Source organism: Aulonocara sp. 'chitande type north' Nkhata Bay, linkage group LG18 (assembly GCF_057382095.1).
Source record: "Aulonocara sp. 'chitande type north' Nkhata Bay isolate Kocher_YH1m ecotype deep benthic linkage group LG18, A_spYH_male_GT1.1, whole genome shotgun sequence".
Classification (NCBI taxonomy): domain Eukaryota; kingdom Metazoa; phylum Chordata; class Actinopteri; order Cichliformes; family Cichlidae; genus Aulonocara; species Aulonocara sp. 'chitande type north' Nkhata Bay.
Window position 1 is genome coordinate 41,326,948 of NC_141361.1, and position 17,087 is coordinate 41,344,034.

Below are 17,087 nucleotides of genomic sequence, written 5' to 3' on the forward strand. Positions count from 1 at the left end.
ATTCTTCCACTGACCGCGGCACACCTGCACCAGGGTAACCCTCCGCCTACCCCACTCCTGCTTTACAGGTGAAAATAGAGCAACAGGACCGCTGAGTCTTTGACTTTATTTATTTTCTGCTGTGTTTTACTTGCATCTATTTGAAAGACTGAGTGTAAACACAAAAAATATTTTATTTTATGTGCTGGAATGTGCAGAAAATAGGTTTAAATGTTAAACTAATTTCTTCCAGTCAGAGAATGTTGCATGTAATTAAATGTTTGCTTGATGCATATTACTTTTTTATTGTACTTGTCTCTCAGGGACACTGAAGCTTGTTGGGGTCATGCCAGTTTTCAGCATGGACATTTTCAGAATCATGTTATTATTTTTATATATTGTCATTATATGGAGAAGCCTAAACAAAACGAGATTAGAAATTGTCACGACCATGTCTGCTGTAAAAGTGTGTGTCCATGGTGATATCCCATAATAAATGTGCTTCATCCTAATCCGAGTGGGTGAGTCCCACCCTGTGAGTCCCACCCTGTGAACACACAGTGGAAATCTGCAGATCCAGACTCCAGGTTAGCTCTTCTATGCTTTTTGTGTTATTTTGAAGTACATTTCTCCTGAAAGTGTTTAGAACTAAAACAAAATTAAGACCAAGTACAGCTAAATATACAATGCAGCAGTTCACTTCGTTTACTTGGTGTTTCTAGTTGTGTAGGTGAATGTGGTTGATGGAGAATAAAGAAACGCTGAGCACCACTCAGGAGTTATGCTTTATTTAAGATCACCACACCTTTATTTGGCAATAATAAATGAGTGAATGTGGATGCAAACAAACTAATACACATAAATAACACGTATGAGGGAAACATCTGTGACTCCACACTGAAGATCGGACCTTTGCACCAGCTGAGAAGTACATCTGAAATCTAAATTCAATTTATTTCCAAAACTAAACAAAATTAAATGCAAAAACAACAAAACTTAAAGTAAAACTGCAGCCAGGTGTGGATGTGGACTCAAATCCTTGAAATTACAGGCTGATCACTGAGTGCACAGTACAGTGTAATCCAGGTTATAATACAGTATCACAGCAACACAGAAACATGCTGACCCTTCATCCTGTTCTCACAGAGTGCATTCAACACATCTCAGAATTCATAACACAGAGATTTAAGCAGCATATTCAGACTTCCCAAAGCATTAACACAGCATCTAAGTGCAGTCTGCGACCTCTGTGACCTCTGATCAGGGGGTGGGGGTGTACATTTTGCACTTTGAGTTGAATTTTTAGTTGCATTTGTTTTCTGTATTTCAGTTTCCAATATGTGGTCAGCAAAAGGCCATTTCTAGCAGTAATAACTGATATATGTGTGAATAATCCGACATTATTATTGTAGGGTCTACCTTACAGTGTTGTTTGATGCTGTATAAATAAAATTGAACTAAATCTCCAACAAAAATCTTTAGATGGACAACACTGATGTATTAATTATCCTGGTAATCTAACCAGGTCTGAGCCATCGTAGGTGGTAGACCTACCTTAACCGTATATTTTGGAGTAAGGCAAACTGAATGTTTTGGGGAGGAAAAAAAAAAGAATAGTTGTGACAGGTTTATTAAATTAGGACTATTTTCTTTGTAGCATGGTTGCTACTGCTTCATTTCCACGAGTCACTGACAGTGTGTCCAGGGTCAGGGGTCAGACGCCAGTCAGCATTATCTTTGGATTGAAGTCGTCTACTTTCATTCCAGAATTCCAGCTTTCCAGTCAAAAGCTTTTCCAGCTTTTAGCTGTTCCACAAGGGTGTGTATAAAGACTGTATATAAAGATGGGCATAAAAGCTGATGCTGTTCACTATGGCCGTTATTGTTATATTACAGCTTAACTGAAGCCAGTGATGGTTTTGTGGTCAACACCATCTTTTCAGGTGGAGGTTAACATTGCCAGAATATGTGCAGTGCGGTGGAGTAGGCGGTTAACAGCTGGAAGCTGATTGGAGGAGATACATCACCAAAGAGCCAAATGCACTGTTAACATTTGAGCACTAATATTGCTACATGGATTTAAAGGAAAATATTAACTGAGTGAAAAATCTGAACAACATAGTTCCTTATGTTTATTAGTAACTGGCCAGTGTGTTAATCACACAAGACGGAGCATGTCAATCAAGCACCTAAAAATGGACCTCTGTCTTATTTAAAAAATTACCACCAGCATACTGATCAGAGTGGCTGGTGAAAAATACTCAGTGGGAAAGTTTTTTTGCAGCCTTCTATTAGCAATCTTTCTATTTAAGGTACTTAAAGCTTCGCCTTCAATTTCAAGTTGAAACTATAACACCTAGTGTGGATACAAAGCTAATTATAGTATCTAACAACACCTTCAGCACTTGAAAAGTAGTATTACTTTAACATTGTCATAAAAAGTTGTAAATGTAGGATTAAAATATTAGGAAGGTAGGGCAGAAGGTAAAGAAAAGGTAAGCCAAACTACTATAATCTACTGAGCTGTGGATCTAGCTTCAGGTTGCACAGTGACTCGCAGGTTTAGCTAGGTAGTTTGAGATACTGTAATATAGTTTATTCAGTAATACACTGCAGTGTAGCACAGCTAAAATAAAGTGATCCCAAACAATCTGCTGCATTCCTGTCTGGTGTTGTTCCCTGTGACAGAGAAATCCTGCATCCTGAGCTGACTTGAACGCACCTTTTATCCAAACTAGTGGACGTACTCTGGAGTCATACTGCAGAAGCCAGAGCCACTCATGTGTAAGTCCCATGTGTAAGGAGGATGGATTGGTATGCACTCGTGCACATATGCACACACCACACGGAAATATCAGCTTCTAAAAAACATGGAAAGTTTTCAATAATCTTACCATCACAATATGTTATAAACCTTTTACAAATAAAAGTTTTAAGAATTTATAAGCACTGCTCAGTTCATAAATATATGCAGCAAAAATACAATACGATAAATCTCTCTTTGTAAGAATCAAGACAGGCGATAAAAATCTGTAAAAATATTGACTAGATCTTGTGGTCAGAGCTGTGACGAGCCCTCGCCTCCATAACTGTGGAGCCATACAGGGTTTGGCCAGGTTGTATCACTCCAAGAGAAGCGTGTTTGTCTGGGGATGATTATAAAGCTCAAACAGCACGGGGACACGGCCGTGCAAACGTTTGTTTCAGCTTGAGATCTTTCATCCATTTTATAGATGGAAGTTGTTGGTGAGGCATTAGCTACAAGCTATCTGGCAACATATTCGAATAACTGTTGTCCTCTTTTAACTTTTTCACTTCTCTTCAGTTCCATTGCACAGTAATCCTTTTCCTGAGATACATCTTTGTTCCTTATTTGTTTTACTTCAGGATGAAACACAGGCTCTATGATGTCCATTTTTTGTATGATGGTGTGAAGTTAACCTAAACTAATTAACTTATCTACAGTCTAGATAAGAGTAGACTCCGTCCTTATACCTTGGACTCTCGGGGGATAGCTAGGCTCATGATGGAAAAAAGCCTGTGGCACACACAACAACACAGGTTGCAGAGCAGAAATTACACATTTTCTTTTGGTTCCTAAAGTAAAAAGGCTGTAGGCCAACTACTGAGAGGATGAAAACAATACAGTGTGGATGCCAAAGGCAAACTATTAATGTTTAAAACTAAAGGGGGAGGATCCATCATGCAAGGGCAAGTTTCCCTTTATGAGCTGCTCTCATCGAGATCATGCAGCCACTTAACAGAAGCTACTTAAACTGTTTAAAACACTAACAGCTTTCCTCAAAATTGACACGTGTGCCAATAAGGGCCTAAAGGAAGGTAGAGTGTATATTTAACACACTGATCAGAACCTGTGCTAACAGCTGACCTTCATCAAAGAAGCAAAAGTAGCTCTTTAGGAAACCTGGGACATCCAAACTGTTTGGATCAATGGCTCATTGTAACACTTCATTAAGGCAGTGATTTTCAAAGTTTGGCGTGGCACCTTTAAAATACATGAACTGTTATTGTGAAGAAAACAACATGCAACATCTTGTCTGCATCTCTGCAATGCATAGCTACAATATTTTCACATATAAAGTCATTAAAATCGAGCATGTGACTGCCAAGAAGTAAAATTGAAAATCACTGCATTCGAGTCAGTCATTCACATAAAACAGATGTCAATAAATAGTTCTACTAGTGCCTTAGCTCAGCCATATCTAGTTATCAAAGTGCTGTAAATATCATATATCGAGGAGAAAATCACAAATGTTAAAATGTGAAAATTCACATTAAATATCACATGTTAAAACCAGTGGGATTAGCATGACTGCAGATTAAGACTTATATATACTTATGTTTGTTATACAGCTTTAGGTAATCTGTCCACAGGAATTATTATATAAAGGAAAAAGTGACGTTACAGGCAGGTCCAATGTGTCGGACTCTTTTAGATAGTCTGACTTTTAAAGCCACTGAGACATTGTGAGAAAACCAGCTCAGGTAAATTACTGAAATCATTGAAACCGAGAAACAGTTCTCTTCTTCTGTGGTGTCCAGGTGAAAAACCCACATTTGAGCTATAACCCATAGCTCTGACAAATGTTGTAAAACACATTGGCTGCCGATACAAGGGACTGACTGAGAGCAAAACTAAGGAAGAAACAGGCAGGGGACTTGATTTTGGCTTTTACAATGTCTGACAGCTGAGCAGTACCGTTGCTTACTTCTTCTGATTGGCTAGTAGGGAGGCCTCCCATCGTTGTGCCATGGCATTTTGCTGTCGAGGCACTGAAGAGAGGGAAGGAGGGAACTGGAGGGAGGGGAAGACTCAGCTGAACCACTGGAGCAAAGATGGATGGATGGATGATGGAGGATGGATGGATGGATGGATGGATGAATGAATGATGGATGAATGATGGATGGATGGATGGATGGATGAATGATGGATGAATGATGGATGGATGGATGATGGATGGATGGATGGATGGATGAATGATGGATGAATGATGGATGAATGATGGATGGATGGATGATGGATGGATGGATGGATGGATGAATGATGGATGAATGATGGATGAATGATGGATGGATGGATGATGGATGGATGGATGGATGATGGATGGATGGAGGATGGATGGATGGATGGATGGATGATGGATGATGGATGGAGGATGGATGGATGAATGATGGATGAATGATGGATGAATGATGGATGGATGGATGGATGATGGATGGATGGATGGATGGATGGATGGATGGATGGATGGATGAATGATGGATGAATGGATGGATGGATGGATGGATGATGGATGGATTGATGGATGATGGATGAATGATGGATGGATGGATGATGGATGGATGGATGGATGGATGGATGGATGGATGGATGGATGGATGGATGGATGGATGATGGATGGATGGAGGATGGATGGATGGATGGATGATGGATGATGGATGGATGATGGATGGATGGATGGATGATGGATGATGGATGGAGGATGGATGGATGGATGATGGATGGATGATGGATGGATGGACATTAGAGAGAAAGAAAAATGAAGAGAAGATGTAACAGAAATGCTGGATAAAGTGATGCAGGTGTAATGGTTCGATGAAATGAGGTAAATAATGAATATATTTGCTAAATTGTGAACTGGTGAATGAAAGGTGCGATCAATCCAACTGATTGATGAGTCAGAAAGGTAGGGTAAAAAATGAGTGAAACAATGTGTATGACATATACAATGGGTGATGTACAAACGAAAGTCAGAGTGACAGTTTAAACAGCATCATTACATTCTCTGCTATCATGCACTCTATAAACCATTACTTTGAAAATGACCATTTAACTGTTTGACAGCAACTGTATTTTAAAATAAAAGAAAGTTTAGAAATCATTTGTTTGTGGCCACCTTAGAAGCCTGTGGTACATAATCTGCTGATGAAGATAGAATAATCATATTTAAGCATTAAATAATAGTGAAAATTGTTTGAGGCGCATTCATGGTTTAGTCAACTTAGAAAGATGATAAGAGAGGAAGAGCCTAGGTAAAGTAAGCAGTTATTAAAGTTCCTGCATTTAATGCACTTCATATGGGGCAGCTATGAATTCTTTTTTCTCTGATGGTTAAAATTTTATTTCTGAAGAATTTCTCGTTAAAGTTAAAAGAAAACCTCAATTTAGCTCTGACTCTCTGTCAGCTCATTTGTATTAGAGGTGTGCATAATGATTTCCAGACTTTGGTGCTGACACAACTTTGTCTTCTACAACAGCTGTAGAGTGCATGCATATGAATGTGTGTGTGAGTCTGCCAACCTTGTGGTCACAAGACAAACTGGATCGCTCTATTTTGCGGGTCCTGGAGGGGGATGACGGGGAGGAGACGCTTCTGTCTGGAACCACTGACACTGGTATCAAAACAGAGGAAGTTCCCACAGCATCATCAGCATATATGAATTAGGGCCTAATTGAGAACTACACAGTCTATAAGACATTTTTCTAACATTTCTTTTCAGATCCGGAAACACTTATAGATGCTTGTTGGGAAATTTTCCCAAGATGTCACCAATCATAAAAAAGGGAGTCCTCATTAAAGCCTTTAGTGGTGAAGCATACATCAAAGGCTGATTTATGTGTCATATTGGTAACAGATTAACACTGTGCTGTTGACCTGTTTGACTTAGCAATTGTTGTTTTCACTCAGCAGTGAAAACTGTTAGTGTTGGCTAACATCATGAACATACGGAGCCCCGCAGGGGACATGGGAGAAAAAAAAATTAAGACGGACTTTTGCGAGATCTCGCACTCAGAAAGAGAAAGAGAAATTTGTTAGAAACTTAAATGTGGACTCTTTTACCTATCTATGCCTAAGCACACGGTCTTACATTCAAACACATTCAAACACTGACTCATTTGAATAAATCTACAATAAAATAAAAGGTTTCTAGTATGTTAGGTTGTGTGCTTCCTACATCATTAGTGTTTTAGTTGTGTGGATGATACATACCGTTGTACGTAACATTATCACTCAGACCCGGAGACACCAAAACAGTATCGTACCGCTCTCTCCCTCTCTTCCACTCCTCCTCTCTTTTCCTCCTCCACATCTCCTCCCTCTGCCTTTTCCACTCCTCCTCCCTCTGCCTCACCATCCTGATCTCTTGCTCCACCAGTGACTGGCTGCTGAGTGAGCGCAGCTTGAAAAAAGGATTTGACGTGAAGGTGCTCTCCTGCGGTTCCACGGACAGTTGGGTGGAGCTTAGGCAGAACTCAGACGCACTGCGAATGATCAGATTGGAGGTTTCTACAACAATGACATTAACGGAAGGCACTGCATCTGAATTTGCTGGCCAATCGGAAAGGCCGCCGATTGCAGAAGAGAGCAGACGATTCCTGGAGGCGGGGCTAGAGGAATCAGGCTCCAGGATGATGACATTGTTAGCTGTCATTTCATGGTAGACAGATCGGGGAAGGGACGAGGAACAGGAAGGAGTTGGGGAGATGGAGTGTGTCGGGGTGCGGCAGGCTGGAGGTCTGGGTGGAGATCGTCCTGTCTGCAAGCTGGATGGCCTGCATACAGAAAAGAACAATGTGAATGTTAAGTGTTTTGAATGGAGGGGTTTTGGGTCATTTTGACAAATATTCAGAATCCTTTCTGAATTATTCTGTCTAAAATGTGTTTCTACAGTAGAACTATCACTCTTCTATGCACTTCTTTTAACTCAATAGGTTGGGTTTATTTTGGTTGTAGGGTGATGGGTACAGACAGCAATTTTAATTAGATTTCACTTCTTAAAAGCTTAATCAAATGATTACCTGCCCAGCAATAAACAAACATGTACAACCTTCACTGGGACACTAACAGTTACATTTGATGGAAGCCAAACCAGAGCTTAACGAAGAGAAATAAATAGACAAATGCTTGCTATCACAGACACCATGGCAACTTTAATGTCAACTTTTATTAGGGGTCTGCGTAAAAATGAACATCGATGTGAAAGTGCTGCTAACCTGGCCAGCAGGAGGTACAGTAACTCAAGAGTCAGCATGCTTGACCCATGGCCTCAGTAAACACTTTCATGATGAGTTTATCGTTTCAGTTTCTCATTGAATAAAATTAATATTATATAGATATTGTAAATGGTGGCCTCCAATAAAGTAAAATAGACAAAAATGTAGACACTTTATGACTGACAAGCACATACAAAAGGGCAGTATCCTTATTTCACACTCAGGTCCATCAAAATCACTTGAAAAATCTAGTTCTAACAGGGTATTCCCCAAACTTGAATACCCTGCAATCAGAAAAAAAAAACAGTTCCTACTCCTTATAGTTAATCTTCAATTCTATCTACAGGGTGGGCCATTTATATGAATACACCGTAATAACATGGGAATGGTTGGTGATATTAAAGTCCTGTTTGTGGCACATTAGTATATGTGAGGAGAAAACTCCTCAAGATGGGCGGTGACCATGGTGGCCATTTAGAAGTCGGCCATCTTGGATACAACTTTTTTCAATAGGAAGAGGGCCATCTGACACATCAAACTTATTGGTAATGTCACAAGAACAACAATGGTGTGCTTGGTTTCAACGTAACTTTATCCATCCATATAGCCATCCATCCATTCACCCATCCATCCATTTATCTAACCATGCATCCATGCATCCATCCATCCATCCATCTTTCCTTATATCTATCCATCCGTCTGTCCATTTATCTAGCCATCATTTATCCATCCATCCATCCATCATCAAGGCTGCCCAGACTTCCCTCTACACCTCAGCCACCTCCTCCAGCTTATCCGTAGGAACATCGAGGCATTCCCACAACATATAAGAGTTGTTATCTGTCCAGCATGTCCTGGGTCCGCCCTGGGGCCTGCTCCTTATAGGACATGTCTGAAACACCTCTCCAGTGAGGCATCCACCTCAATAGGCTGCTTTCAATGCGGAGGAGTAGCGGCTCTACTCTGCACCACTCGATCTGAGCTCCTCACCCTATTTTTAAGGGAGAGGCCAGCAGTCCTTCGAAGAAAGCTCACTTCTGCCGCTTGTATCCATAATGTCACTCTTTTGGTTACTACCAGAGCTTGTGACAGTTGAGAGGCAAGGCTTTCAAATGAATGAAAATTCTATCTAGGTGCATTTAAGTGCCTTTGAGATCATAAGGACTGCATTCTGTTGCTATGTGAGTTTTCATGATTGCACAATACAGCAGAGCCAATTACTGCTGGTGTGTAGTGGTAGACTAGGACTTTTTGGCTGCTGTACCTGGGTATTGGGAGGCCATGTGCAATCATCCCCCTCTCCCTGCGGTGTCGTTCCTCTCTCTCTAGAGTCAATCGGATCTCTCTCTCCACTGCAGTCTCAGGCTCCTCCAGGGTGCTGCGGTATGACGAATCATCCAGACCTGAGTCCTCTGAGCTAGGGGACAGGGTGGAGGACAGAGGAGGTTCCCTGGGCATGGGGATTTGAATTTCCCTTGTATAGGACAGGAGGAAACCACACTCAAGTTGAGAAGGATGTGAAACCTACAGCGTACTAGCTACTTGCTAAGTGTACTATGTTGGCTGAAGGACTCATCTTGTTAATGTGGTGCATTGTTCTTTGTTTTACTGCTGGGCATGAGCCCTGAAAACTATTCCACTGTCACTCTACAGCGTCTGTTAGCACTATAAATTGTATGACGCATTTTTAGGTTGAGTCCTTGAAACCTCAACGAAGGCTGTAGTAGAAAATATTTACGGTGAGGATGACTAAGACTCCAGGGTGAAGATTTACCTGTGTTTGAGCCGGGGACTGCGAGTGGGGGGATACAGTGAGGAGTGGGTGCCCTGGAAGCTCCCCTGAGCTCTCAGTCCCGGTTTTGGGATAGGCTGACCTTTGACCTCTTCTTCCATCTTCTTCCACTGCTGACGGGCCAAAAGGAAGTCCACATGCTCAGTAGAGACATTTTCACTTTGGGTCTCTTCATGCACGCAGAAATCTACAGGGACCTGACGGGAGAGATTAAATGTGGGGTTAGCAAACAGCCAGTGACTCTTTGACTCAGCTAGAGTCCGACAGCCAGGCTGGGCATATCAGGTGAACCATCTGTCACATGACTCAGGCTCTCCTCCAGACTGTTTTCATTCATAAAGTGCTTTATAAACTCAAACATTAAGGTTAACAAGTGGAGCTTCCAGTTTCAGTGCAGTTAGTTAAACAACAAAAAAACACTTACTGTTTAAAGGACTGTTGGGATTTCTTTCTATCTGTCAGGCTAATGTCTCATAATTAGCATCACATATCTGTGTTTTGTCTAATACTGCTCACAGTGTATTGCAGAACAGTTTTGGATTCATTCTGATAGCGACAGACTAAGACCCCATCACAAGGGCAGAGATAGCTCAGTAGGTAGAGTGGTGGCCCCATGATCGGAAGGTCGGGGGTTCGACTCCACGGAACGGCTACCCTGAGGTACCCCTGAGCAAGGTGCCGTCCCTACACGCTGCTCCCCGGGCGCTGCATTGGTGGCTGCCCACTGCTTCACTGGGTGAATGGGTTAAATGCAGAGGAACTATTTCCCTATGGGGACTAACACGCACACTTTATTATTAAGAGTGTGGACGAGGTTGTAGTACCTACAAGACAACAAGGCCATACATCAGACCTGATGGAGGACAAGAGGTGGTTGCCATGGTGATGGGTGAAGTGGCATCTCCAAATAAGGAAATGCCCAGAAAGATGCAGAAGAAAAAACGTGAGCCAAAGTGCTGGATCTCAGCCCGATAAATAGAACTGTGGCTTTCCTCCAACTTTTGACCAATCACCTTAGAGCCCTGTTTACCACACATAATAAAAGCATTAGTGTCTGAGTGTGGGGCTCTTTGTTCATTTGGGTCTCCTGAGTGAGCAGAAAGACACACAGCCTTTTGTCTCTGAGCCAAAGAGACTGAGGTCCATTGAAATTTTAACCGTTTTCATAATAAACTGTGAAAACTTACAACATATTTGTCTTCTCTCTCATAAAAACCCTACAGGACAGAGAGAAATGGACAGCATGTCCTTGGTTTCGTATAAAACTGATATAGATATAGACCGAGTTTTAGTTTTAATGAGTTAATGATTCTGTTACTAGTTAGCTAACAGAAACTAATCTAAGTCTATTAGCAGCAACCAACCAACTCAGTGACATCACGTTCTGTATTGGTACAAGACGGCGCTAAACTTGTTCTAAAAACTTCAAACACGTATTTTTAAATCCAGCTTCACAGTCAGTGTTAAACCTATGACAGTATGTGAGAGCAGGGATCCACAGTGTAAATTAGCCTTTTCATGTCACCTTTGAGTGGACTATGCTATCACTTTCAGCTGTGGTTGCACAGTTTGGACACAAGGTGGCAGCGATGATCTTTATTCCCTTTTCTTGTTAAAATGGACATGTTTGTTATAATGCAGCAATGAATACTTCTGAGATTCGTCTGTGTTATAACTGCAGAGTTCGCTTTAGTTGATGCTTGAATTAATGTCCTAGAATTCTGATACAAACTACGAGTGCTAATGCTGGGTGATGGGTTCAAGGCTCTTACAGTCATTGCACATGTTGCAGCTCCCTCTATCAGACACTGACAGTGCAGTTTTGGGTGGTACAGATGAAAAGTGTCAGAAACTGTAACAGATGAGTGACAGAGACACAGCTCCATCTACTGTTGGCTAACTGACAGGCACCCTGTTAAGACCAGAGTTTATAAAGCTCATGTGTGCCTATACTGTACCTGCTCTGATTTAAGTTTAGGCTTTTCTTTTTAGAGATAGCTTAAGTTACACAGCAAAATCTAGGGTGTCTATATGGGTCCACACCTCTGAGTGTTAAATACAACACTGTTGAGTGTTAAATTAACACTTTTGACAGTGTTATATGTTTAAAAGTAAGCTAGTCAGTTTTGAAGATTAACAAAGACTAACACTGAGCAGTGCTGATTTTCTAACACTGGAAAATAACTCAAAATGTTAGAAATGTTCCAGTGTTAGAAAACCAGCACTGCTCAGTGTTAGTCTTTGTTAATCTTCAAAACTGACTAGGTTACTTTTAAACATATAACACTGTCAAAAGTGTTAATTTAACACTCAACAGTGTTGTATTTAACACTCAGAGGAGCTTATTGTATTTTGGCAAACATTTTTTGTTGTCATAATTCATCTCTGTTAAATGTCTGGTGAAAAGTGTTGAACCAAGTTAAAAGCACAAAGAAAACACCGCCGTGTCTCTGCATCAGGCTACATATAAACAGCAAACTCACCTTCTTGTCAGGGTCTGTGGAGCTCGCTGTGGAGCTGACTGAAGGAGACCGTAGGAAAAGATCTCTCCTCAACCTCATCTGGTCTTCATCATCATCCTTTCTTCCCACCCTGTACTCCTCCACCGCCACCTCTCTCTTCTGCGCTTGATTTTTTGCATCTGCTTTGACTTCATTGTCTTCTTCCTCTCTTTTGGCCTTCTCCTCTTCTTCAAATCTTGCATCTTTCTTCCTCTCCTCTTCGATCTGGCTGGTGATGTCAGAGGGGGCAAAAGCTGACCACTGGTCCTCACCTGCATCGCTGTCTGAGTACACGATGACACGCTCTGCTTGGAGGCAGTCACTGAGGTGGCTGTCACTGAGGTCATCCCTGATTGTGAAGTCGGGACCCCAAACTTCTTGTGACACGGCCTCCAGAGGATGTGAGGTGGTGCCTAGTGGCTCAGATGGTGAAGGACACAGCAGACTGTCTGAGGGGAAGAGGAGATCTGAAAGGACATCTTCTTTTGCCTCTTCCTCTATTCCTCTGATCCAGCTATCCTCTTCTTTTGTTCCTGGGTCTTCTCCCTCTTCTCCACCCCCCACCTCCCCACCCTCTGTATTCTCTCTGCTTTCATCATCTCCCTCTGTCTCTCTTCTTTCCCAGCTATCACTCTCTGTTTCTCTTTCGTTTCCATCTTCTCCCTCTATTTCCCCTCTCCCTTCATCCTCTCCTCCTTCACTTTCACTGAGGTCTCTTCCTTTCTCATCTCCCATCTCAAAAATGAGATAGTCACACTCATCTCCTTTCCTATTTTCTCCTCCTACAGCCTCGTCTTCCACCCTATGGACCCCAGGAAGACACAGTTGGTCCTCTTCCTGGTTGTGGCAGCTAAAAAGGCTCTCTCTTTCTATGTCTCTTAGCGGTGCTGATGAGCTCATCTCCATGGTAACTGCACTGACTAGCGGTGGGGGAGAGGGAGGGCAGACGGGGTTATTGCTGCTGGAGCTAGCGTTGTCGTGGTTAGCGTCTGTTAGCTCAGGTGTTGTCCTCCTTAGCCCAGTCGTAGCTCTCTGAGGAAACATACGTGTAGTTGTAATTCATTTTGTGGTTATAATGGAGCGGAAATTTAAAAAAAAACATACTTGGATTAAAAACATGAAGTCAATTCAAAAGTCCAATCTACTAAAATCTCATAATTATGATAACAATGACGGCTTATGGGTTTGCATTCTTTCCAATGAGCGGCAGTGACCAACATGCATAAAGGAAGCCTGCGAGAGTTCAGGCTAATAGGTAGATGGATACACATGGATGTCACACAGTGACACCCAGAGGAGGATGACAGAGTCAAAGAGGGCTATCTGAACTACAGGACTGCTTTCCTGCAGAATCTCACAAAGCAGACGTTGGTGTGAATCATGGATGAAAGTGCTCCTGTCACTGCTGTGCTTAGCAGTACGAGGTTCTAAAGGAAAAGAAAGCATACCTGGTGCACTAACTGGTCAGAGGGCCTGGTGGCGCCAGTGTCCGGCAGCCTCGCCTCTGTCAGTGCGCCCCAGGGTGGCTGTGGCTACATGTAGCTGCCATCACCAGTGTGTGAATGTGTGTGTGAATGGGTGGATGACTGGATATGTAAAGCGCTTTGGGGTCCTTAGGGACTAGTAAAGCGCTATATAAATACAGGCCATTTTAACCAGTTCTGATAGTGAAAAACAGCTCTTCTTACTGATGCATATACAGGAAATACTTAAGCAAGGGCGGGGGTTACTGGAGGTGGACAGGCTGCTTCTGATTGGAGGCTGTTAACATTATAAATTTCATTTAATTTCGTGTCAGCTTAGCAATGGTTTAATCTACATCACAGTTACTCAGTTAATAACACTGAAAACACAGCAGGGAGTAACTCTCTATGAGAAAAGTCACAGTTTTAACTTGGTATCTCAAATATGTGTTTCCCCTCACTGGGCCCACGTCCTCATTTGAGGTTTGATAGCGTTTTAGTAGGTAAAGGTGAATGGCTTGGACAAGAATTGAGCTGCGGTTTGGGGAAGACCCTGACCGGGCCTGGCAGGTCCCCATGTACTAAATAGAATTGAAGAAGCTAAAGAATTTAACAAGGCAGGGAAGGTGGGGCACGTAAATGAGAATGAACAGCTTGTAGAACTGGGGGAACATACATAGATGAGAACTGGAAGGAGCATATTTGGAGGTGTGGTCCTGCTCCTGAAATTCTGATACTTTATCTCCAATTTAGAATTTGACAATCACTCTAGTTAAAGTCTGCTTCTACAGTAACCTGTATTTGGTGTTACAGGTCTGTTACATAATACATGAAGGATCAGTGCTAATCAGAGATTATAGATCAGAAACATCATGAGAACCTTGGATGGAGGTGGTCTGCAAAGTGGTTTGCAGATGGGTAACAACTGTGGGTAGGCTAAAGCATCTTATCGCCTGTTTGAATTTATCACCCTACATGGTTTAGTAAATTAGAAGTTAAAACTGGTAAATCTTTAGCAGCTGCACAGGTATGCACACGAGTAGGTGGAGACCAAACACAGAGCTAAGATTAAAGTAGAAACACTTGGTTAATTCAACACACACTGAGCTACACTGTTAAACTTACACTATAATAAGGCATATGCAAATATACAATTACTCAACAATTACTGAATATATTTGAATATATAACCGTCCACATACTCATGAGTACATCAAGGTACAGTACTGCACATGGCCTCATATGTTTGATGAGATAAACTCAAGCCATCCTCTCATTACCATGGTGGCACTGCGTTGGCTGTGAGTGGGTTTGCATATTATTATGGTCTGTCGTTAAAAGCATGTGCTGGTGACAGATGGGAGGTGTTGCTATGGTAACACTAAGTATAGCTGCAGAGGCAGGCAAGCTGCTAAAGTCAGTTCCTTTTCAGTTCAGTCCCACTGTGTGAAGAGAGATCACATATTATAGCCCATCACTTCTCCTTGGTTGCGTGAATAAAGTGACTTCATACAAAAACTTCTTTAGTTGCATAACAGCACATTTATGGTATAACATTCATAAACAGCAAACGTAGGAACTAAAATGACACCGAGCAAATATAAACTAAAACATATGAAGACAGAGTCCTCTGCATCAATGGCCCATGACATGCATACCTGCACCAATGTGTCAACTACAACACTGGATCAGTGCCAATGCAGCTATAGTTTGTAACAAGTTTGTGGCAGTAAAGTCATCAGAATTTCTCGGTGGAGTAATGCTTTTTTCATGCAGCACCTCTCTGGTTTCTAAAAGTTCTACCCAACAGGATTTATCACAAACACTTATGAAGATGACCTGTTTCTTGTCCTCTTCTGCATTTCCAGCACTGGAAATGATTCCAGACGGCATAAAGTCCATGAGTGAAAGGGGCTTTAGTTTTACTCAACAACCTCAATTAATTCTGATGTGATGAGTCTCTGAAGGCATTTACTTTGAAGAGATGTCATTTCCAGTATGCTGCATAACAGATGATTAACGTCTCTCTGCATCAATTAACATTAAGCCGTAGTACAAACTGAGTGAATGCGCATAGGCGGAAACATTTACTTACATTTTGATTCATAGGGGAACAAAATTACTTTTCATCCTGAGCTCTCACTGCTTTATTTAGACACGTTGTTCTATCCATGGCATTTTTAATCAAATTCATGGAAAAGGTTGCGTGCATCTACCAAGGCCAACCATCCCAGCTCACAAATCATTTTGTTTACACTTTAACTATTAACCCTGCACTTCCAGCTTTCGTAATATTATGCATGGGTTTTAACTATGCTGGCAGTTAGCCTGTAACTGTTGTAGCCTTATTCTGCAATTCTTCCCCTACTTTAAGCTTTCCAAGTATAACAGCTGTCCATTGATTTTAGCTAACAGTTCATCTGTGGGCTTGCATGGATTCTGTCCAGAAACTCCAGTTTTATCCCACAGCCCAAAGACATAAATGCTAGGGACTGTTTATACTAAATTTTCCACAGGTGTGGATTTGAGAGTGTGCAGCTGTCTGTCTTTTTGTGCATCTGCTGTGGTGGACCTGTCCAGGATATACCCTGCATCTGCGTAAGGAGGTAAAAGCAAGAGGTAAAGTGGCGACTCAGTATTTTGAATTTCAATTGTTGGTTATGTTCATAGCTGAGGTGGAGTAGTGGGTTAAGGGTGTGGTGTGAAGGAGGCTGACCAGAACACATGAGCCGGCAGCTCAGGCTGAGGGAAGAAGCTGAAGCATCCCGACAGCACTGTAATTAGAAAAGCATGATTGGAAATAAAGCCTCCAATGATCTCCAACGCTGTGGATACAGGGTCCTCACTTTACAAGTGATGCTGAAACCCAGGCATTCTTGTACCCAGTCCGTCATGTGCATGGAGCAGGCAGCAGTGCACCAGCACCAGCTGTTGGAGGACAGGCTATGGTGGACCCTGGCTCGCACATACCCTTGTGTGGCATTGTTGGAGAGCGAGTGGGTGGATGTTAGGTAAGTGCATGGGGACTAGGGCTGGGCGATATGGCCTAAAATCCATATCGCGATATAATTTGAAGCATGTGCGGTAACGATATATATCACGATATATTCTTTTCTTCTGTATAACGTATTTTTCCACACTATAAGGACTTAAAATCCTTTAATTTTCTCAAAACTCGAAAGTGTACCTTATGTATGAATTCTGGTTGTTCTTACTGACCTCGAACCGATTTTGGCTGCAGAAATCTGTTAAAAAATGTTTTAGTACAACTTTGGTAAGCAGCACTGCTTGATGGATTGTCAGAGCATTACGGCTGCCGTAGTGAGGAGCTTCAC

General features: G+C 41.9%; 1 protein-coding gene across 1 annotated transcript in view; it reads right to left on the bottom strand.

Moving 5' to 3' along the window:
- Nucleotides 1–751: 751 nt before the first annotated feature.
- LOC147309286 (uncharacterized) overlaps nucleotides 752–17,087 on the bottom strand; it is a 35,824-nt gene continuing 19,488 nt past the window's right edge. The window contains exons 2-7 of the mRNA XM_086270955.1: nucleotides 12,272–13,321; nucleotides 9,771–9,985; nucleotides 9,261–9,470; nucleotides 6,993–7,555; nucleotides 6,302–6,393; nucleotides 752–4,795 (exon numbers count right to left, since the gene is read on the bottom strand). Coding sequence (XP_086127081.1) covers nucleotides 4,706–4,795; nucleotides 6,302–6,393; nucleotides 6,993–7,555; nucleotides 9,261–9,470; nucleotides 9,771–9,985; nucleotides 12,272–13,321 — 2,220 coding nt within the window. The 3' untranslated portion in view covers nucleotides 752–4,705. The remainder of the gene's footprint in view (nucleotides 4,796–6,301; nucleotides 6,394–6,992; nucleotides 7,556–9,260; nucleotides 9,471–9,770; nucleotides 9,986–12,271; nucleotides 13,322–17,087) is intronic.